Source organism: Mesocricetus auratus, unplaced genomic scaffold (assembly GCF_017639785.1).
Source record: "Mesocricetus auratus isolate SY011 unplaced genomic scaffold, BCM_Maur_2.0 Super-Scaffold_100020, whole genome shotgun sequence".
NCBI lineage: Eukaryota > Metazoa > Chordata > Mammalia > Rodentia > Cricetidae > Mesocricetus > Mesocricetus auratus.
The window spans coordinates 18,656,649-18,680,756 of NW_024429201.1; the positions used below are offsets into that span (position 1 = coordinate 18,656,649).

Consider the following 24,108-nt stretch of genomic DNA (forward strand, 5'->3'; position numbering starts at 1 on the left):
GATTTGAACTCAGGTTCTTATGTTGGCACAGCAAGTCCTCGTACCCAGGGATTCATCTCTCCAGCTCCCTTGTATTTCTTTTACCAGAACTTAGATGGCCATATCTGCCTCTGAGAATGGATGAGAAATCAGTATTTTCCTTGGGTGACAATATGCCCGGTTAAGAATTGAAGTTTTGCCGGGTGGTGGTGGCGCACGCCTTTAATCCCAGCACTTGGGAGGCAGAGGCAGGTGGATCTCTGTGAGTTCGAGGTGGCAGGACCGACAGCCTCCAAAACAATACAGAGAAACCCTGTCTTGTAAAAACCAAAAAAAAAAAAAAAGAATTGAAGTTTCTAGGGTCTGGGTAGTCAGTAAGGTGCTTGCTGTGTGAGTGTCAAGACCTGGATTTATATTCCCAGCACCTATGTAAAAAGCCTGGTGTGATGGTACATGCCTATGATCCCAGCTCTGGGTTGCAAAGACAGGTGGATCCACAGAGCTCACTTGTCTTGCTGAATCAGTGAGTTCCAAGTTCATTGAGAGACCTTACCTCTAAAAACAAGGTGGAGAATGATAGAGGAAGGTGGCTGACATTGACCTCTGGGTTGTATGCATGTGCAGTGTGTAGTACATGTATGTACGTGTGAGCACACACACTCTCAAACACACACACACTCCCACGCTCACACACAATTTGGAATTTCTATTGCTAACGAAGAATGGGAGAAAGTAGGATATGAATCACTGTTTTCACAATACAGTGCTCATAGGAGAAATCCTTGCAAATTCATTTCCTTAGTTTTAAACCATGATGGATCTTCCATAGTTCCTGGTCTCTCTTTAGCTGCTGCCCATCAGTAATTCACAAAGCTAGTTCCCCTCAGCTGGGTCACTGGCCAAAGTTCTAGGAGAGAATGAAGAAAATCTACAGTACCCTCCCTGGCTATCTTGTTAGCATTCCTCCGATCAAATGCACTTCTGAGCTGAGATGGAGTTTTGTGTAACACTATTACTGTGATTACATAATATTGCAAGTTTGTCAGAGCAGGTCAGGCACTTTACCTAACAAATGTATGAATGGCATGAATGGTTTCTTTACCTCAGCTTTAACCCTTTGTCTCGTCTTTATTGTCTCTTCCTGCCAGCCTTCCTCAGGTCTCATGGGCGATGTGCTCCTATTTGCAGTGAAATAGACCTGGCAATAATGTGGGCAGAGACAAGTAATTCCACATGATCTCACCTACGGAGAACCCCTAACTTTGCTCCTGTGTTTCTTCACCTGCAATCTTCATATATTCTTTTTCATTTATTCCTTAAGCAAATGCTTATTGATTGCCTACGTCTGTGAGGTCCCACCATGTCATCAGACAGAGTCTCTGCTCCCATGGAATTTCTAGTCTTTGAAAGTCTCTAGGAATGACAGGGCTGAGATGATCAAAACACAGAAGGCCCAGCGAGTGTTGCTGACCCCCACATTGAAGAACCAAGAGTCCTGTGTGAACTGTTGCTCCCTGGTGACCTGTGCCTGACTTTGCCACACAATCCAATTGGGATGCAAATAGGGTTTTACTATGGAAATCTTAAGTTATTATCTGTTTGTGAGTTGACAGGTATATGTCAGAGTAACACTGACCACATTTTCTTACTTCTAGGCATAAGGGATGTTGTCCAGTGTTTTTCTTGTGGCGGATTTATGGAACAGTGGAAGGAAGGTGATGACCCATTAGAAGATCACACCAGGTTCTATCCCAAGTGAGCAAGATGAATTCCCTGAACTTTGAATGTACTTAGGTAGTTATTCCCTCCCAGCTCCCCAGCCTGCTTTATCTGTGGGCTTTATCTGTCCACACCTCTGATTCCCACTGTGAAGGACACAAATTTTATCCCTGTTTCCTTCTTCCCATGACATCCTCCCTGTCTAGCTTTTCTCTCATAGTTAGACTTGGTTTTTACTGGGTCAATATATATATATATGTATATATATATATATATATATTTAAATAAGCATCTTGCTATATAGCCCACACCACACCAAACTTTTTAAATAGCCTGGGTTGGGTTTGAACTCAAGATCTTCCTTCATCAGCCTCCAAAGTGGTGAGCACCCATGGTGTGCCTGACAGTCTCACACTGTTTTGATTCCTTTGATTAGAAACTCTTTTCCCACTCCTGTTTCTTCTAGAAGCTTTTAGAATTTCCTATTTCCAACATCTAAGCTTTCTGTGATTTCCTTTTCTCAGTGCTGGGTATGAAACCAGTGAGCTGGGGACACTGGGCAAGACCTTTACTACTGAGCTACGCTTACCCCCTGTCTGTGACTCTCCAAGTTTATTTTTACTCATTTTCTACACATGAAAAACTCTCTAGAAATGCCCAATTCCAAGAAGAATTTTGTTGTTTTCACTAAGTAATTACCAAGAATTTTTCCAGAAGTAAATATCTGTCCTGACCCGCAGGACACTCAACATGGGTCTGGTGGACACCTAGGAGAAAGATGGAGGACAGGGGATACAGGAATGGACGCCAAGACAGGATTCTGATCAAGGCGACAATTTTATTTCATCCCAAAGGGATTTATATAGGAGAACTGAGGAGGGGAAGGGGGAAGGTGTACTTGCAGCTGCAGGGGCAAGAGGTCAGTGGAAGAGGTGGTCTGCTGTGTTGCCTGGCTACCTAATCTACAGGGCAAGAGGTCAGGGGTAGGAACTCCTATGTTGCTTGGTAACCTATCTATTACAATTTACTACTGCTCAGGCCTATCTTCTGAGGACCTTGTAGTTTTCCAATTAAGCCAATCTTTAACTGACAGGTAAACCGCAGGCTTGTTACTTGGAATTTGCTTTATGTCAGAAGGGGTGGCAGGGTGGTCTTAGTGTCACGTCTTTTCTATGAGTACGTGATAGAGCCTAGCTGACTGATGGCTGGAGGCCCCGACAAATATCAATATGTGCAGTGTTAAAAGTGAGTGTTTTGGTTGGCGCGGTGGTGCATACCTGTAGTCCCAGTCTCAGAAGCTGAAGGGAGAACAATGGGAGGTTTCATTTTAGATGAAATACTTTAGTATGCTTGATTTTAAAATCAGTTTATTTTTAAAACCAAGCAGTTATAAGTTAAGAAAGAAAAATCACAATTGAAGATCTCTTTGGGTGTGGCGGCTCTTTGCAGGCTGGAAGAGCTGAAGCTGCATTGGAGTGTTCTCTGCTTAGTTCCACAGGTGTCCTTTGTGCATTCAAAGCAAATTTGTACTACATTATCTTGGTGTTAGAAGAGTTTAAGTCTGATTTGTTTAACTTTTAAAAACAATTACATTTATGAGATAAAATGGTGATAATAGGACAAATCCTTAGAAATATCTTTTAAAGTATGTTTGATAGTATATATTAATTTTCAGTAGCAGTAGGTTTCATTATGACACTTTATACACAGACACAGTGTATTTCAATTTTGTTTGCCACCCCCTCCTGTTACCCTCTCTTGTCCTCCTCTCACTCCCATTAATCTCTCTGCTTGGGGTCATGTATTGGAGACCAGCTGGGACTCCATAGTGAGGTCCTGTCTCAGTTTGTAACTAGCTAACTAAAACTATTTCCTTCTCATTGTGAGTTTTGAAGATGCTTGAGAGTAGACCTCACTTTTGCTTTTTATTTGGATGTAGTAGGTAGTAAAATTTGAGTATAGGGCCTTCTTAATCCTTGGGCTGATAAGTTAAAATGCAATCTAGTTATACTTAAAACTTTTTTTAAGTCTATCAACCAATTTTTTATGTGATTTTGTTTGGTCCTTCTACTACTTTTTATTTAAATTACCAACTGTTTTTGTGTGACTACTCAGAATATTTACATGGATGGAGAAATGTCTCCCATAGGCTGGCATATCTGAACACTAGGTCCCTAGTTTGTGGCATTGCTTGGGAAGGTTATAGAGCTTTTAGGCAGAGGAGCCATGCTGGAGGAAGCAAGTCCATGGAAGTGTACTTTGAATGTTTATAGCTTTACAACACTTTCAGGTAGCCTTCCGTTTCCTGTGTTTAGTTGACTTATTTTTTTAATTGGGGGGGGCACAGGTGGCCACCAAATAAACACATGGAGACTTATTCTTACTTATGAATGCCTGGCTTTAGCTTGGCTTGTTTTTAGCCAACTTTTCTAACTTGTGCTCAAGAACTCACATGGAACCTGGATGTGGTGGCACATGCCTTTAATCCCGCCACTTGAGAGGCAGAGGCAGGCGGATCTCTTGTGAGTCAGAGGCCAGCCTGGTCTACAGAGCGAGACACTGTCTCAAAGCAACAACAAGAAAACCTCACATGGCTGTGGCTGCCTACAAACTATCATCCAGTCAACATTTCAGCCTGGTTGAGGAAGGACTCCCCAAGACCTTCCCCTTTCTGGGGAACTGCTGGCTTTTGATGGCTCTCAGGGCAGGGAGAGTTAGTCTAATGCTAATATGCCTTTCTCTAAGATACAGAAGAAAATATGGAATCTCAGTTGTTTTGAGGTACATTCCCACTAGCACAGATGAGTTTACACTGGTCTGAATCCTCTTCAACTTGACATTGTCCAAATTTTAGTTTTTAGTAGCCTAATTACTAATGATATTAATGTCTTTTCATATTTTTTACACTTTTTTATTCTTTTTCGTCATCAGTACACTTTAACAATATTTTGCCCTTTGATTTATCATCATTAGAAAATATATGAAATTTCCTCCTTTATCTTTGACAATAGTCTCTATTCTTTTTTTTTTTTTGGTGTTTTTGATACAGGGTTTTTCTGTATTGTTTTGGAGGCTGGCCTCGAACTCACAGAGATCTGCCTGCCTTTGCCTCCCAATTGCTGGGATTAAAAGCCTGTGCCACCAACGCCCGGCAATATTCTCTATTCTTAAAAGAAAAAAATGACATAAGGCCTCACTATGCACCACTACTGGTTGGTCTGGAACTCACTAGTAGACTAGATTTGACTTGAACTCACAGAGATCTGCCTCCTGAGTGCTGGGATTAAAGGCATGTGCCAACATGCCTGACCCTTTAAATTTTTTTATTACATTTTATTTATTTATGTTCTCTGTGCCATATGTATGTGAGTAAGCATGTGTACCATGGTGGATATATGGTGGTCAGAGAACCACATGCAGGAGTCTGTCGTCTTCTTCCACTGTGTGAACTCAGGTCATCAGATCTATCAGTAAATGCTACTGTGTCATCTCAGAAGCTCTGCTATTCCTTATTCTTAAGTATTATTTGATATGAATATAGCCACTCCAGATTTTCTAGTATTAGTTTTTAAAAATCTTTCTTCATGTACACACATGTGTTTTATGTATTTACTCATGTAACATGCACAGGTATGGGAAGGCACATATTAACAGACTGAGCTATATTTTTGGGTATTTTCCTCTATTGATCCCTATCTTATTTATTTTTTAAAGATTTATTTTAGTGTGTGTGTGTGTGCTCGCGCGCGCGTGCGCACACATGCATGTCTGTGTGCACCTTGTGTGCTGGTGGAGGTCAGAGGAAGATGTGGAATGCCCTCCATCACTCAGCATCTTACTCTCATGAGTCTCTACTGACCTGGAGCTAGGGTAGAGTCCATCAGTGCTGTGTGGGAGCAGAGGAAGCCTTGAGTGAAAGTATATTATTGACATCTGCATGGCCATATCAAGGACATCAATGTCTCAGACCAGTGAGAGTGGCAAAGCCTTGTCCTGGAGTGTGGAGGATGGTGACAGTTTGTTAGTGTGTGCAGAATGCACCCCCGATGCTTCTTCCTACCTGATGTTCACAGCCAGAGACTGCTTCCCTTCAGAGACATCCCACAGAGACTAGCTAACCACTCCTCCTCTTCCCTATGCTGTACATAATAAAGGGGCTGAGTTTCTGAGTTGAGTAGATGCCCTCCAGAATAAGCGTACCCACTAGATCCCAGCTTTTATGTATCTGTGTCATTTCTTCAGTATCTGTCATTTCTTCACCCCTCTGTGACCTCACTTAGGTTTCTAGGACCAAGCCATTTGACAGTGAAGGCTTACTAGTTTTGAGTCTCTAAGTTCATTTGATCTGCTTGCATAGACAGACATTAACTATATGCATTCATTTCACCATGCTCTCTGCATATAATCACCATCACTTTACAAACCACATGCACTAAGCTGTGGAAAGTCAAAGTGTGAGTATCTTCTCTTTCCTAAGACAGGGTTTCTCTGTGTAGTTCTGGCTGTCCTGGAACTCGCTCTGTAGACCAGGCTGGCCATGAACTCACAGAGATCTGCCTGCCTCTGCCTCCCGAGTACTGGGACTAAAAGCATGTGCCACTAACACCTAGCTGTACTTCGTTCTTAGTTCTGTGTCTATGTTAAAAACCGAATACAAATGCTTACTTGCATGGGACCATTTTGTGACTTTTATCTTCTCCGCTTAGCTGTGTCTTTCTCCAATACCTGAAGTCCTCTGCAGAAGTGACTCCAGCCCTTCAGAGCCAATGCGAAATTCCGGAAGCCATGGTAATGGACACCACCCCTTCTGTGCTGGGCAGTGCATGATCCTGTAGTTGAATACTGTTTTGAACAGCAGTTGCCCCTTGCCAATATAGAATTAAATAAACTGCAAATATTTGCTAAGAAACTACCATCTGATAGCTGTAGATGGTGTTTCACAGTAAACAGAAGACACATATCTAGCTCTATGAAATGCACAATCCCTTCTCCTACTGGAATTCTTCAGATTCTTTCAAGCTTAGACTTGACTGACATCTGAGCTAAATGGATCCAACTCTGTGATCTTTAGACTGTAAGCTTGACTTCCTCCTTGGTGTTTAGAGATCTTTGAGGTATATTTCATTTTGTTTACTTAGTGTTTTGCTTGAGACAGTTTCTTAGTATGAGGTCTAGGCTGACCTTGAACTTGCTATGTACCCCAAATGGCCTAGAATTTATGATCCTCCTGTGTTACCTTTCCAAGTGTTAGGATTGTAAGCCTGTTTGCCAACATAAACAGCTGTATTTTTATTATTGTTTTGCTTTATTTCTTGCAGTACTTGAGATCAAATTCAGGCAAGGACTTTGTAAATGACCTACATCACTGGCCTATAGATGTGTTTCTGTCACAAAAACAATGCCTAGTGAAATTGTACTTAAGATAATAGTTTGAACCCTAAGTTTCTCAGGGATACAAACTATCATTTGAGTAGTCATACACTTCCTCACTTGAAGGTAGTATAGTAGTGTACTATGTTTGTCATCCCCCAAAAGAAACAAAGCTTGGCATAATGTCCCATGCCTGCAATCCAGGAATCTCAAGACTGAACCTGAGGGTGCCATGAGTTCAAAGCTAGCCATACGTTTAAGGCCACACTTAAATATGAGCCTCCTTCTCTGGGGGAGGGCCTAGGCCTTGCCCTGGATGAAATGACAGACTCTGGAGATCCTCCATGGAGGGCCTCACCCTCCCTGGGGACCAGAGTGGAGATTGGGTGGGGGACTGGGGGGTCTGGTAGGAAGGCGGGGAGGGAGGGGAGGAAGAGGGAGCTGGGATTGACATGTGAAACAAACTTGTTTCTAACTTAAAATTTAAAAAGGGAAAAAAAAAACAGCAAAACAAAAATAGGGGCAGAAAACAAAAGGGGAAATAACTGGGGTTCAATTGGCTAATCTCTTGTATCTGTAAATTTAAATCCACATTGCAATCACAGGATATGTAGCTCAACTGGCAAAATGTTTACCCAGTGTATGTGAAGTCCTGTGTATATCCTCAGCACTGATCAAGCAGGAATACCTGGGATCATAGTGGGAGATGGAGGAAGAGAGATCTCAAGTTCAAAGTCCTGGTCAGGCACATACTAAGTTTGAGGCCAGTCTAGGGTAAACAAAACTCGGTCTCAGAACAGATACAAAAATTGAAAGCAGTTGAAGCCAGGTGTTATAATTTATGCCTCCAATCCTAACACTTAGAAAAAAGAGGAGCACCCTAGTCTGTATTAAATCTTGTCTCTAAGAAGAGAACACGAAACACTGTATGTGTTCATGCATGTATAATAGCCTTTCTCCACCGAAGTATGTAGTTATTACATATGTAGTTACTAATAACCAAGGATAGAGGGAATACTTAATGATTTTAGCAGGACCATTCTTGTTCTACACCTTATTATTTTGATTACCCACATAGCATCACCTGTAGACAGGATGTATGGACCACATTGTACCATCTGGGAACACACTCTTGCAGATGTGTGAAATTTTTCTTTTCTTTCTAGAGCACTCCTTCCTTCAACCAGCACTGAGTGTAGGCTGTGTTTAGAAGATGTTGGGTTTTGATTGATTATATTATCAGTGACAATATAATCTTTATTTAAGACCAAGTTTTGATTTAATGATGGGTTTCTCTTTCACAGGACACCACAGGGGGAAGCAGTCGTGAGGATGCAGGGGCATTTCTCTCCACCGTGGCTGGTGAGAACTTGAAAGCAACATGGGATTATGTGTATTTTTACGTAGCTCCTTGAAAGGAAAGAGTGTTTATAGTTGTCCAAGGAGCTCCTAGAGAGGAGAGCGCTGGAATGGAGGGTTCTGTGGACAACAGAGTGTCAGCATTCCTGTGACATCTTGAGAATGAATGCAGGACTAATGACAGCAGTCCTGGTGTCAGATCCAAACCTGCCAGTATTAAAAGCATCATGCAGCAAGCTCGTCTCCTGAGATCTTAAATGGGAAATTGGGGTGCCAGAGTACTCTTAAGAAGCACACATTATGTCTGAACCCCAGGTCAAATCTGAGACGTGGACACATGATCCCACGTTCTGATTCTATGAAAAGGTCTGAGAGGATCTCAAGGGAGAACATGAACATTAGAGGAAAGTCCTGATTCATCCATAGCAGACAGGCAGAACAGTGTAACAAACCCACCACAGCCTTGGCATTGAGAGGTTTGCTGCATTTCCTTCTTTTCCCCACAGATGTTGCTCCAAGCGAAGCCCAGGGATGTGAACGTCCACCCAGAGGTGCCTGCGTCCTCTCCACAGAGCTGGATCAGCGTGAGGCCCAGTGGCTTCAAGAGGCCAAGAGTCTGAGTGAGCAGCTGAGAGCAGCCTACACCAAAGCCGCTTTCCGCCACATAAATTTTCCAGAGGTGTGTTCCAGCCTAGGCACTGACCACTTGCTTGGCTGTGATCTGTCCATCGTCTCAAAGCACATCAGCAGGCCAGTGCAAGAGGCCTTGACGCTTCCTGAGATCTTCACCAACCTCAACTCTGTCCTGTGTGTGGAGGGGGAAACTGGCAGTGGGAAGACCACCTTCCTGAAGAAAACAGCCTTTCTCTGGGCATCGGGATGCTGCCCCCTGCTGAACAGGTTCCAGCTGGTCTTCTACATCTCCCTGCGTTCCAGCAGACCAGACCAGGGCCTGGCCAGCATCATCGGTGCCCAGCTCCTCGAGACAGGAGCGAGAGTTAGTGAGGTGTGTCTGAGTGACAGCATCCGGCAGTTGAAGCACCAGGTGCTCTTCCTGGTGGACGACTACAGTGGGATGGAGTCACTGCCCCAAGCCATAGAAACCCTGATTACAAAGAACTACTTGTCACAGACCTGCTTGTTGATCGCTGTCCATACCAACAGGGCCAGGACCATCCGCCCATACCTAGACACGATTCTAGAGATCAGAGAGTTTCCCTTCTACAACACTATCTCTGTATTGCGGAAGATATTTTTCCATAAAATTTCACGTCTCCTGGAGTTTATGGTTTACTTTGGAATGAATAAAGATTTACAGGGAATTCACAAAACCCCCCTCTTTATGGCAGCAGTCTGTACAGACTGGATTCAAAATCCTTCTGACCAGTCCTTTCATGATGTGGCCGTTTTCAAGTCCTATATGAAATACCTTTCCTTAAAGCACGAGGCTGCAGCTGAGCGTCTCAAGGCCACTGTGTCCTCATGTGGCCAGCTGGCCTTGACAGGGCTTTTCTCATCTTGCTTTGAGTTCAGTAGTGAGGACCTCACAGAAGCAGGAGTTGATGAAGATGAAGATCTGACCACCTGCTTCATGAGCAAATTCACCGCCCAGAGACTGAGCCCAGTCTATCGCTTCTTGAGTCCTTTGTTCCAAGAATTTCTTGCTGCCATGAGGCTGACTGAACTCCTGGGTTCAGAAAGAGACGAAGACCAAGATCTGGGGCTTGATTATTTGAGACAAGTTAACTCACCCTTGAAGGCTTTAAACTCCTATAACAATTTTTTGAAGTATGCCTCCAGCCACCCTTCACCAAAGGCAGGGCCAAAAATTGTGTCTCACTTGCTTCAGTTGGTGAGTGATAAAGAGTCACTGGAGAACTTGTCTGAAAATGAGGATTATGGGATGCTCCATTCAAAAACTTCCTGCATGATACAGTTAATTAAGGAAATGTGGCAGGTATCTCCTGAAGCTTTCTCTTTGTTCATTTCAGAACATCTACTGAATGTTGCTCTAAAGTTTGCTTATGAAAGCAATGTGGTTGCTGCATGCTCTCCATTTATCTTGCAATTCCTTCGAGGAAGAACACTGGCTTTGAAAGTACTGAATTTACAGTACTTTGGGGACCACCCAGAAAGCCTGCAACTGTTGAGGAGTGTACAAGTCTCCATAAATGGAAATAAAATGCTACCCAGAGTAGGTTACTCAGTCATGGAAAAATGTTTTGAAAACTTACAGCCACCAACAATAGATGAGGACTATGCATCTACCTTTGAACATATGAAGGAATGGGAGAAAAACTTAGCTAAAAATGAAGACAACTTGAGGAATTTTATGAATAACCAGCCCCAGTGTCTACCCAACATCAGTGCTGGGTACTGGAAACTGTCACCCAGGCAGTACAAGATCCCTAGGCTGGAAGTTGGAGTGGTCAACATGGGTCCAGCAGACCAAGCACTGCTCCAGGTCCTAATGGAAATCTTCTCGGCATCGCAGGATATCGAACTCCGTTTGACACACAGCAGTGACTTTCTTGAAAGCATCCGTCCTGCTCTGGAGCTGCATAAAACCTCTGTCACCAAGTGCTCCCTGTGCAGACTGAGGCTCAGTGCAGCCGAACAGCAGCTGCTTCTCACCCTGCCTGCCTTGCGGTCTCTTGAGGTCTCAGGGACAAAGCAGTTGCCAGGTATCCCTGAGTGTCACACAGCCATTCTGGTTGACACTGTTTTCTCGTTCTTAGTTTTAGATGAATGAAGCGTCTCAGGGACAAGGTCATAAATGTGTCCTGATAGAAGAGATCTGAACACGTTCACTGTCTGGGCAGTGGACAAATCAGTGAAAGGTACCAAATCATAGGATGGGTTTGAAGTAACTCAGGAAAGCTAGGAAAACGTTACCATCAGTATTTCATCTCTCAAGGTCGTTAGTAAGGGAGGGTCAATCGCTTGTTATTGGTAAATGATGGCCTGTGTGTAAGATGATGCTGGAGAGTCATCTGCACCCTGACTGCCTGAAAGAGGAGGGGGTTTAGCTTCTCCAGAATTGACTTTTTAAAATGGGTAAATAATATTTTGCCTTCTTTTAAGCTGGTGGCAGTTCTCAACCTGTGGGTCACGACCCCTTGAGGGGGTTGAATGGCCCTTTCACAGGGGTCATCTAAGAGTATTGGAAATATCAGATTTTTACATTACAGTTCATAACAGTAGCAAAATTAGAGTTATGAAGTAGCAACAAAAATAATTTTATGGTTGGGGGGTCACCGCAACATGAGGAACTGTATTAAAAGGTTGGCATTAGGAAGGTTGAGAACCACTGCTCAAAAATGTTTGCTTTTTTAAAATAGACTTTATCTTATAATGATTTATTTAAAATAGCATTTCAGTGTGTGTGTGTGTATTTCTCCATGCGCATGTATATATGGATTTTCTTCATTATTCTGTTGGCCTTATGTTTGTGTTTTCCTGGGTATCACTCAGGTGTTTATGCTCTTTAAGTTCTTTCTTTTTAAGATTATTGAGCTGTGTCACCTTTAAGAAGTGTCATCATAAACAAATATCATCTCAAATTCTCCATAAACTTCTTTGGTGAAGTTTATTGTTGTTATTTTAACTGTGTCTTGGGATTCATTTAGGTCAATCTTGTTGACAGACATTTCTACAGGACCTGTAGCTTGGTGAGGGGGAGGGGACAGACTACTGCCTTGAACTTTCAATGCTCATATTTTTGTAATGAGACTTCTTTGGTTAGTTCTGTGCCTGATAAAATAGAGCAGGTTAGGCGAAAGAGAAGATGTGTGAGTTGAATTGAGCCTGACGTTGGATATGGCTTATGTGGACCCAGGAAACTGGGCTGGTGTGAAATATGTTCTGTCTGGTTCAAGATTAGAATTGGGGGTGTATGTGGGAGTTGAGGTGGATATGAGGAGGGGAGCATTAGGCAGACTCACCCAGCTAGTCCCAGAAGAAGGATATGTAGAACCTGGCTGTGAAGAGAGGATGCATGTGGTGTGTGAGTAGCCTGAAGGTTGGGGGCAGGGAGGGAGGCAGAGTGGGTCATGGCAGAAGCCTAGACGTTAGTATTGGCAAAGGTGGGGTGGCTAGACTAGGCCCAGGAGTTGGATGTGGGGCCCAGGCTATATCGAGGGGCGTGGGAATGGATGGGTAGAGGGAAGGATGTCAGACTTTGTTGGTACTAGTCCTTGGAAAAGAATATGCAGGATCTGGTTTGGTACAGAGGTTCTGAGTTACATTTTTATATAAGTTGGAATTGAACTTTGTTCTTTTGCATATGCAAAACCAGATGTCCTCACAGTGTTGGTTGGGGAGACATCTTATATTTGGTGAGTCTAGAGAGCAGCACAGTGCTTTCCCTGTACTCTGTGACCAGGAGATGATGCAGATGGTGGGATCTTCATGGATGTGCTTCCTAAACAGATGCTAGCATCTCTGAGAAGTTTCCTTATGAAAATATCTAAGAATGACAGCACACTCCTCCCACATGGGTCTCTTGAGTGATGGATACTGTGTGCTGCTTTCCAGATCAACTCTTCGCTAACTTGGACAAGTTCCCAAACCTGCGAGAACTGTCTGTGAGACTAGATGGCATACCCGATGTGCTGTCTGTCTTCCCTGGAGACCTCCCAAACCTCCACCACATGGAGAAGCTATCCATCCAAACTTCCACAGAGTCTGACCTCTCCAAACTGGGTAAGGATGGTGCCTGGATCTCTCAGGTAATGGTTCAGCTGGAAAAGCTACTTGGCTAACAATCATTAGAATCATTAGATCATTAGTTAAAACTTCTGTGTGTCTGACAGTGTGAACTGTGTCCATGGGAAGGTGTGGGAACAGTAAGGGGGCAGACATGTATTTGTAACCCTGAGTCCTTAACATGACTGGAACTGTTCTGAACTCTTCACAGATACTAACTCACTCTTCATACCACTGTGTGAGAGAAGGCACAGTGGTTACTGCTGACTTTTAACTGGGGAAACTGAGTCAGCAATTGCTCAGGTTTATCTAGCTAAGAAAATGTATCTTCAAAAGAGAAGGTTTGAGCCCATGGCCTGAGTGTTGAACTCCCAACACACTTCCTCTCCAAGGCATTTTGTGGAGTCCTTTTCTTTCGCTGTTGTTTTAGTGGCACTCGGCGATCTGCCTGCCGAGGGAGAAAGAAATCTGACTGGGGGCAACTGTATATCTGCAGTTTCTTATCCCTCCAAGTCTCACTGCCCTTCTCAGCCACAAATAAACACACGGACTCTGTGTCAATTATAAAACGGTTGACCGATAGCTAGGGCTTCTTACTTACTAGCTCTGTCTTAATTATTAACCCATTTCTATAAATCTATATATTTCCATGTGATCTTGACTTACCGGGGAATTCCTGGACGTGTTACTCCTTCGGCAGATACATGGTGTCTCCTTTTGGAGGGTTCTCCTCCTCTTTTTCCAGCATCCTCCTCATCTCATAGCTCTGTCTGTCTTCCTGCCTCTACTAGCCAAACAGTGTTTCATTCATCAGCCAATCTTAAGAGAAACATATACAGAAGAACATCTGCCATCAGGAAACCTGAACCTTTTGTCCATTTCTCTCTATCCCAGCCCCTTGTTGATGGACAGCTGTACAGACACCTTTCTAGAACATGCCATTTAGCAAAGTGACTCAAGCACCACCAGATCCTTAACTTGGAAAACCCTGAACACTGTGGACTAAAGAAATGTAGAAAGTGGATCAGGATCTGGCTTGGTAGTACATGCCTGTAATGTCAGAATTTGGGAGGCTGAGGCAGGAGGATTATCACAACATCAAGTCAGCTTATCTCTATAAATATAGCTATTTCTGGGGCAGCCTGATTTACAATATGAGACCCTGTCTGAAAAGAAACAAACAAAATTATTTTGCAGGTTTTGGAGATCAATTAGTAGGTAAAGGCACTTGCTGTCAAGCCTGATGACCTTGATTCCACAGACCCATAAATGGAAGGAAACAGCCAATTCTCCCAATTCCCCCCTGGTTTTTGCATTTGTGCTGTGGAACATGGAAGACCCCCGCATACCATATAAACATAGACAAATAAATAAGTTTACATATTTTTCTAAGTTGTGCCTCAGAGTTGACCTGTCTTTTATATTACTCTGTACAGAGTTCCCAATGTGTCAGGGCAGTATGCAAACACAGAGATATCAGGCCGCTGTCGCTGAAGGTGAAATATGGAGAAGAGAAAACTGACCCAGAGAGGGTCAGGAACTTGCCCCATCTCATCTGCTCCCTAGTCAGTTGCAGAAGCTGAGCACACGCCCAATGTGGCCTGAGCACTGGATCACTGCATCACTGCCTGTTTAATCGGTGTGGCTGGAGAGCACGGATTGAGAGGCCAGGTCAGAAGGGAACTTGCAGCCTTCTCTAATTTCTGAAAATCCTTCCTCTTTTCCAGTTAAATTGATTCAGAACTCTCCCGATCTTCACGTTTTCCACCTGAAATGTGATTTCTTTTCGGATTTTGAGTCTCTCATGGCTGTGCTTGCTTCCTGCAAGAAACTCAGAGAGATTGAGTTTTCTGGACAATGCTTTGAAACCAGGCCATTTGGTAAGAACTGTGTAACTTTGACTCCAGATGCCCCTTTGCACAAAGTCATTAAATACTCTAGAGTGAAATGCAACTGATGTCACAGGAACTGTGACGGCACCTGACTTCAGTGAGTCTTTCACGGCAATGACATGTACCTGTGTCTACAGTGTGAACATTTCCCTTTCAGAGTTGTTTCCTCTGCCTAGTCATAGTGATTCAATCTGCATAGTACATCATCTTACATCACTTTGAGATGCTTTTTATTTCAGTGATATTCCTCTGTGTCACAGGAAATGTATCTGAACTAACTATATTTATTTTCCCTTTCCTAGTGGCTATTTTGCCAAATTTTGTTTCGCTGAAGATATTGAATCTCAGACGCCAAAAATTTCCAGATAAAGAAACATCAGAAAAGTTTGGTGAGTTTATAAAACAGTGTTTCTTGTTTGGTTTTTTGAGACAGGGTTTCTCTGTATTGGTTTGGAGGCTGCCCTGGAACTTGCTCTGTAGACCAGGCTTGCCTTGAACTCAGAGATCTGAAAAACAGTGTTTCTTAATATGCTCTTTCTCCTCCCCTTTCTCCGCATTGTCCTTCAGTGAACCCACTGCAAAGCAGGCAGTGCACAGCTGTCCCTTGACATCCACGGCAGCTGGGTCCAGGACCTCTGCTGATGTAAACACTAGAAGATCCTCCTCCCCATGATATAAAATGGTGCAGTGTTTGCCCATGACCCCACATATCCTCCGTATACTTTAAACCATCTCTCAATTGTTTACAATGCCTACTGCAATGTGACTGTGTTGTTCTGGGAGTAACGAGGGGGAAATGTCTGTACGTGTTTGGCACAGACAGGATTTTTAGAAGTTGAACCTGTAGCTGGTGGAAAGTGCTGATACAGAGTCAGCTGTACCAGCTGTGCTGGTCCTTAGGAGGACACCTTAGTGATGATGCTCGGTGTCATCCCCAGATGCCATCACTGTTGGTCCCACACGTGCCCACACTTGACCTCATTAGATGCAATGTTGTCAGGCTCACCGACTTCTTAGGAGAGAATTTGGCCACGATAGCATTGTGTAACTCATTGTCTGGCGTCCACTCCAAATATGCTTTGTCCTTTTTCAGTGGTTTCTGGAATATATATAAAAGCTTCTGTTTAACATTAAGAAAACACTGTAACTCAGATTTAACAGAATGATAGGTATAAGGAATGTTTAAATACTTTTGACTTAAGAAATGTTTATAAAAATAGTAGTTTTTAAATAAAAATTAATTAAAAATAATTTAAATAAAAATGATTATGAATCTGGATATGGTGGTATATACATTTAATTCTAGCACTTTAATGCCAGGGGAAGAAGCAATAAGATCTCTGAGTTTGAGCCCATCGAAGAATGTCAGGGCTAACAAAGAAACCTTGTCTCCCAAAACCAAAACCAACAAAAAAAGGAAAGGAAGGAAGAAAGGAAAGATGGAAGGAAGAGATGATTGTGAAAATAGTGAGTGTTTATGTGAAACACTAAAAGAGAACAGCCAGGCTGCTATGGGATAGGGAGCTCTAGCTTCCAGTTCTCAGACTTTACGGTGCATAAGGAGAGCCTGAGTTTCTCCTTGCTTCCTTCTTTTCCAGTTCTGTAGAGACAATGTGTGTGTATGTGGACGAATGTGCTTGCCACGAGTCCCCACCTGAGTTTTATTGGTGGGGTAATGGATGGCATTGTGCTCAAATAGTAGGCACAAGACCAGGCACCAAGAAGACACTGGCGTGTATCACACATTAATTGTGCAATAAGACCTGGAGTATAATGACAGCCTCACTACTGAAGAGAGAATTTGTAAACATTGAAAGGGGAGGGTGGGACAGCCAGATGGCACAGCTGCTAATGGTGTCCTGCCAAGCCCAAGGATCAAATTGATATTCCTGGGACCACATGGTGAAAGGAGAGAAGCAGTTCCTATAAGTTGTCCGTTGACCCCCTGCCCCCTGCAATGCTCTGTGGCATGTGGGTGCCAATCAACCAAACACAAACTTGACAGAAGTAAATGAGTGTAAACAAAAAAGAGACTTGCGAGGATGACAAACCCCAGGGAAAGGACACGGCTCAGGGTACACCAGACCTAATCAGGAGAAGGCGAGTGTCCAATTTCCTGTGCCCCGTCTGACAGCTGTCCCCATCTCATGAATGTATTTCCTCCTTTCAAAGATTTGTTAAATAATGTGGGCTGCAGAGATGCTCGGTGGTTAAGAGCACTGACTGGGCTTCCAGAGGACCCGGGCTTTAATTCTCTGCACACACGTACATGCCACACCTGTCTGCAACTCCAGCTGCAGGGGACCCAACACTTCACAGGGACACACATTCAGGCAGAACACCAATGCACATGACATAGAAATAAAAGAAAAATGTGTTAACTAGCCAGGTGGCGAATGTCTTTAACCCCAGCCCTCAGAAGGTAGCAGTAGGTTGATCTCTATGAGTTTCAGGTCAGCCTGGCCTACAAGGAGAGTTACAGGCTAGCCAGGGCTACACAAAGACAGGGAAAGTTAGAGAGTAATCTGGAATACTGTTTCATGTCAGAAAGCCTTCTATTTAGTTTCTGTGAGGCCACAGGAGGAGAGATTTAGTGGTCACATGATCTACGGAGTGTAGGCTAGGAAGGACTGGGTGGAAGACAGTCAGAGTAGTGGACCATGCTTTGATGAGGAGGGTGGATGTCCTCAGAGTAATAGCAGGAGGTGGGATGACAAGGGAGGGGGCTGAAGACTCTGTGCTCCCAGGAGAGTGACCTGCAGTAGAGACCCCACTTTAGAAGACAGAGCAGAAATGGAGAGACAACTGGACTTGTGTGAGGAGCCGGCTGCGGGAGGATGGAGGAGCCAGCTGCAGAGAGCAGTAGGGAGCAGCGGCTGGGAGCTGACCCCTTCTCTTTGCCTCGGAGAGGACAGTGACCAGGAGGGCCTCTGCTAGGTGGGGCCTTCTAGACTGCAGAATGTCCAGGTCATCAGCTGCTCATGAGGGGACAACTACTGAGGGTGGCTTTGTGGTGTCTCCCACAGCACAGGCTCTGGGTTCTCTCGGGAACCTGGAGGAACTGCTCCTTCCCACTGGGGACGGGATTCAGCAGGTGGCCAAACTGATTGTCCAGCAGTGTCTGCAGCTCCCGTGTCTCCGAGTTCTTGCCTTTACAGAAACGTTGGATGACGACAGCGTGATGGAAATCGGTGAGTTTCCTCAGGGAAAGCATTTCCCTTTGTGTGGAGGCAGTGGCAACATTGGAGCTGTCTGCTGCAAATGTGTACAGCTGGGAGTCTTCCAAACTGTTCCTTGCTTCTACTACCACAGAGTTTCCTCTCGTGTCCTACAGACTTAGGTTCATCCTGGTCAGACTGGGAAGGGCAACAGGTCTTATTTTAGTGGGGGTATAGAAGCCCTCCACCTGTGCTTTGTTTTCACAGTGCTGGGAATTGAACTCAGTTCCCCTTCCCCCATGATGGACCAGTGAATCTGTGTTCTGACACTTGGTGGTTCAGACACCTGGACAGATGCTCTGCTGTCAGCTGAATATTGACAGTACTTAACAAAGGTGTAGACCTGGATCAATTTCCCTGTTCACATTGCTGAAAATTTCATTATCCAAGTAAGTGTAGAGTCAACCAGATGAGGGCAGACCTTCACCAGTGCCCAGAATCCCGAGCTGGGTCTCTTCTCCACGCCATCCATGCCCTCCACAGACGCCATGGCACTGCTTTCTTTTCCAGAGGGTCATTTTCCTGTAGACTTTCATGAACGAGGATCTTATACAGTAGACACTGTTTTGTCTCTTTGGCTCAGAATATGTTTGTGCTTTAAATTCATAGTAACGTGTGACACAGCATTGACTTCACTGCTGTGTGTCAGTCATTATTTGACCATAACTACACTCTGTGTCCACTCATGGGCACTTGAGTTGTTTCTAGTAATTGGTTACTATGCAATGCTTCTAAGAACATTCTCATACAATGGGTTTAGGGATTTCTAGGAGTGGGATTTCTGAGTCACCTCACATATATTGATTAAAACTATGTTTTTGGTTAGATGTGTCACATGACTATAATTCAACACTTGAGAGGCTCAAGAGTTCAAGGACTTCCTAGTTCAAGACTAGGCCTGGTCGCATGAGGCTTTGAGCACAAACATTAAATAAGCAAAGGGAGATCCTCTCCATGCTGCTGTTCCCGCTTTCTCCCTCACCAGAGCTTCCTTCACATTCAGACTCTAGTAGGTGTTGTCAATCCCTTACAGTCAGACTCTGATGATTCTCGTGTGCCAGGAAAACCAAAGCTTTAGGTGAGGCGCATCTTTCAGATTGACCAGCCCCTGAAATAAAAAGACAGAAGAGAGGAAAAAGAAATGGGTCTCAGAAAGCCAGGCAGACCCCACCAAACCTAATGGAGGCTTGGCTTGTAGGCACTGCCCTGGGGCCGAGGAATTCTGGGAAGTAAAACACATTATCTTAAGGTGAACCCATTCTCCTAAGGGTGGTCTCCTAGCCAAGTCTCTGACATGCCCCACATGATTATCCCTTAAAGAGGGAGCTAAGGGCATGTCTCCACCTGGGGTAGGTTCCGTTCTTCATGCCATAACTAATCCCAGAGGGCTGTGGGACTGGAGCTGTAGCTCAGGAGTACTCATTTAGATTGTGCCAGGTCCCAAATTCACTCAATCAATCAATCAATCAGTCATCAAACTGTGCCTCCTTGTCCACCTTCCTTACTTCTAGTTTGCCTTTATATCTTCAAGCTTTCTATCTTTCTGGTAGACCAGTGCTCTTTGTGTGTAGTGGCACTTCCTGCCTTACACTCACTTCCTGTATATTAGTATAGGGTCCTGTATCCTTTTCATGTCTTCTTACTTTCTTTGACTCTTAACCTTCCTAGGCCCCACCATTTAAGATATATCTCTTGTACATTTAGCTGGTTAGGTTTTTAAATGCCAGTCTAGGCAGGAAGAGGTAGTGCATGAGTTTAGTCCCAGCACTGGAGAGGAAGGCAGATAGATCTCTGTGAGTTCCATGGCAGCCTGATCTACATAGCAAGTTCCAGGGCAGCATAGTGAGACCCTCTCTCAAAAACAAAACAAACTTATTTAGTCTGGCATGGAAGTGACTATGTCTGGAATCCCAGTACTGGGGAGACTGAGGAAAAAGACCAAGAGCTCAAGGTCAGCCTGGGATGCAAGAGCTCAATGTCCAAAATAATAATAATAACCAGTAGGTGGTGTGTGTATGTGTGTATGTGTGTGTGTGTGTGTGTGTGTGTATGTGTAGTAGATTAATGACCCTTTTCAGAAAAGATACATTTCTCTCTCCTTATGATTTGCACAGCATTGAATTTTATAGCTTCTCTCATAGTCATTTGATATAAATTGCTATGGACTTTCACTCTTTTCCAGTATGTTAGGTCAAAGCCTTCCTAGCAGATGAGTCTCATATAGGTTTGGCAATCAATAATCCCTGGCCCTCTCACACTCAAGAGCAGATCCTTTTTCCTCCTGGAAGCCAGCACTGATTGCCTGGGATGTGGTAGGAACTCAGCTAATAACTGTTAACCAAGTATGTAATATTTGCTTTTGGAGCTGGACATATAACTCAGGGGTTAAGATCACTGACTGGTCTTCTAGAGGACTTGGGTTTGATTCTAAGCACTCATACAACTGCTGCTCACAACTGTCTGTAACTCCAGTTCCAGGGATCTGCTGCTTCTTCTGAGCTCTGTGGACAATAGGCTTGTCTGTGGGACACTTAATATAACCTGCAGATAAAACACTCATAAACATAAAATCAGAAATAATCTTTTTTTTGGAGACAGGGTTTCTCTGTGTAGCCCTTTAGATCAGGATGGCCTTGAATCCACAGAGATCCACCTGCCTCTGCTTCCTGAGTGCTGGGGTTAAAGGTATACACCACTACCACCTGTCCTAGAAATGAAAATTTTTTTAATGCCCTGTGTTACTAAGACTGTTAAAAACATTATTTATGCCGGGCGGTGGTGGCGCACGCCTTTAATCCCAGCACTCGGGAGGCAGAGGCAGGCGGATCTCTGTGAGTTCGAGGCCAGGCTGGACTGATAGCCTCCAAAACAATACAGAGAAACCCTGTCTCGTAAAAACAAACAAAAAACAAAAAAACATTATTTATGTATTTATTTATTGAGACAGAGGCAGGGAAAAAGACAGGGAAACAGAGAGAGAGAGAGAGATACTGTGGCAAGTGTATACAGGTCAGATGTTCATTCTCTTCTACAGTGTGGGTCCCATGGATCAAATTCAGGTCATCAGGTTTGCCTAGAAGGTGTCTTTGCCTGCTGAGCCATTTCACTGTGGCAACAATGTCCATCTTTCAATGGACAACTGACAGGCTACTCCTGGCCAGTGTTTAAATTCATAGCTAGGAGACAGCACTTACACACACCAGAGAAGCAGGTAAGTATACATTGCGATATGGAGAATAAAGGAAACCAGGTGACAACAGGCCATGGATGAGGGAGGCCTCAGCTTTCCTCCAGTCCTTCCAGAAGAGTCTTCATTCAGGGAATAAGGAACACCCCTGACTGTCACAGAAGATCCCTGTTCAGGACACAGAGGAAATACTTCTTAGGGCCTCTGCCTTTAAATCAAGCTGTCACAAGATTCTGGGAGAAATCAGCCCTGATCTGTCCCTTACTAGGGGAAAGTGGGTAGAGGGCTAAAAACAACACAGCAAGTGGACTGGGTGTTCACTGCCAAGGTCATGGGTAATTGAGAACTCACCTTGTGTCTGACTCCATTGCCTTCAGAGCCCCTGCTCTCAGTAACTAGGGAGTCTCTTCTGGGCTATAGGTGGAAGGCACTGTAGTAGCCCGTGAGGGACAAGCTTTTAGGACTGTCTCCTTTTGTTTTCTGAGAAAAGGGAGACACTTGCCACAGTTTCTCAGTCCCTTGTACTGTAACATGTCGCACAGCCATGCCCTGTCTTGACATGAGTCCTCCTGTGAGACCAGAAGAGAAATTCACATTTCCCTGAGAGCCAAAGCTGTCTGTGCTAACTTCCTGGCTTCTGCTTCCTCCAAAGTGCTTGGAGCTTGGCTGGGTGGTTCCCTATCAACCAAGCAGTAGTTTGGTGCTTTCCAAGAATGGTCTCTATAACATCATGTAGAGCTTTTATTGCGTTGGGTGTGGGAGTAGTATCAATAACTTGTCACCATTATTGAAGTCCTTAGGATTTTGTTTTCATAAATGTTTTTTTCTAGCCAAAGGAGCAACCAGTGGAGGTTTCCAGAAACTTGAGACTTTAGACCTTTCAACGAATCACAAGATCACAGAGGAAGGGTACAGAAATTTCTTTCAAGCCCTGGACAACCTGCCAAACTTGCAAGTTCTCAACATGTGCAGGAGTATCCCAGAACGTATCCAAGTTCAGGCCACCACTGTCAAGGCTCTGAGTCAGTGTGTGTCCCGACTGCCCAGCCTCACCAGGCTTGAGATTCTCAGTTGGCTCCTGGATGAAGAGGACATGAAAGTGATTAATGCTGTGAAGGCAAGGCACCCTCAGTCCAAACGCTTGATGGTCTCCTGGAAATGGATAGTGCCCTTCTCTCCTGTCTTTCAGAAGTAACAGATGCAGGTGAAGGCTACTGGCAGTTCTAAATACCTACTTTCCTAATACACGTTACTCTTGCTGAGTTTCTGATACACAGCTGTATTTTCATCATTTAGGAGACTAAGGTGGAAGAATGAAGAGGTTCAGGCCAGTCTTGATTACATAGGCATAACTAACCATCATATTAAAGAATATTCATTAACTGTGTAGGCTGATGATTTTTAAAATCCTGAATACTCATCCCTGAACTTAAGAGCTATGATGAACAATTCTTGTACGGTCCTCCTGTCTAAAGACTAGAGCTAGTCAAGTTCATATCAAGAACCTTCCATTGCCAAGTTAACAGGAAGGGGCAGGGAAAGAAACATTGCATTGTGTAAAAGCCATGATATGGAAAGTTTGATGGAGGTAAGAAATGGCCAGTTTAAGAGTCAGTTCCACCCATGATGAAGCAGGAATTGACTTTACCACAGGATGCAGATGACTCTTTCTGGGAGATGCTCTTTAGTCTTTCTCAGACGTTTGTGCATTTTCCACACTTGGTGTGGCCATGGTGGCTTACACCATTTCTCATCCATTGCCAGTGTGAGGACCACATTAGGCTTAGAGAAAACTGCTTTCGTTCCAGAGGCTTTTCAGAGCTTTTCATGTATTATAAGGGCCTTAAGTTTTTCTTTCTTTTTTCTTTCTGTTGCTTTGAGATAGAGTTTCACTATGTAACTTTAAATGACCTGGAACTGAATGTGTAGACAAGGCCTACCTGGAAATCACAGAGATCTGCCTGCCTCTGCCTCCTGAGGTTTAGGATTTTTAAATCAATGTCTATAGATACATTAAGGATTTGTGAATATATTAACTTGACTATAACATTCAGTTATCATTCCATATGTTAATAAAAATTCTTACCTCTATACCTGTCTTGGTTTAATTTAACTGTTATGTGCTTTTAATTTGTCAGTTTTGCCTCAATAAATCTGGAGGAAAAAGATTTCCAAACACCTAAAAGTTTTTAAAGGCATAGTTATATCTGGGAAGTGAGTTGGGAAGCATTCTTACTTTTTTTATTTTTAAATTTTTTTGAGCTGTTACATTACATTTTTTCTCTTTTTTTCTTTAACTTTTTACACATGTTTCTCTCAGTTCCCTCTCCCTCTCCTCCTCCCCATCCCCCAATCCTCCCAACTACCTATCCCACTCCATCCCCCCTCTGCTCCCCACGGAGGGTAAGGGCTTCCAGGAGGGATTTTCAGGGTCTGTCATATCATCCTGGGAAAGGCCTAGGTCCTCCCCCATGTGTCCAGGCTGAGAGAGCATCCCTCCACATGGTATGGGTTTCCAGAGTCCATGTGTATGCCAGGAATAAATACTGATCTACTCTCCAAGGTCCCACAGATGCCAAGGCTTCCTCTCTGACACCCAGGTTCAGGAGTGGGGGGGGTGTTTGAATCAGTCCCATGATGGGCTCTCAGTCACCAGTTTGGGGTCCATGTGTTCCCC

At 43.9% G+C, this 24,108-nt stretch overlaps 1 protein-coding gene across 1 annotated transcript in view; it reads left to right on the forward strand.

Moving 5' to 3' along the window:
- Nucleotides 1-23,522, forward strand: part of LOC101825446 (baculoviral IAP repeat-containing protein 1a) — a 44,395-nt gene extending 20,873 nt beyond the window's left edge. Inside the window, exons 7-15 of the mRNA XM_040728850.1 lie at nucleotides 1,635-1,734; nucleotides 6,405-6,486; nucleotides 8,373-8,430; nucleotides 8,934-11,111; nucleotides 12,964-13,131; nucleotides 14,862-15,014; nucleotides 15,329-15,415; nucleotides 18,053-18,217; nucleotides 22,262-23,522. Of these exons, the coding sequence (XP_040584784.1) occupies nucleotides 1,635-1,734; nucleotides 6,405-6,486; nucleotides 8,373-8,430; nucleotides 8,934-11,111; nucleotides 12,964-13,131; nucleotides 14,862-15,014; nucleotides 15,329-15,415; nucleotides 18,053-18,217; nucleotides 22,262-22,626 (3,356 nt within the window). The 3' untranslated portion in view covers nucleotides 22,627-23,522. The remainder of the gene's footprint in view (nucleotides 1-1,634; nucleotides 1,735-6,404; nucleotides 6,487-8,372; nucleotides 8,431-8,933; nucleotides 11,112-12,963; nucleotides 13,132-14,861; nucleotides 15,015-15,328; nucleotides 15,416-18,052; nucleotides 18,218-22,261) is intronic.
- The last annotated feature ends 586 nt before the right edge of the window (nucleotides 23,523-24,108 follow it).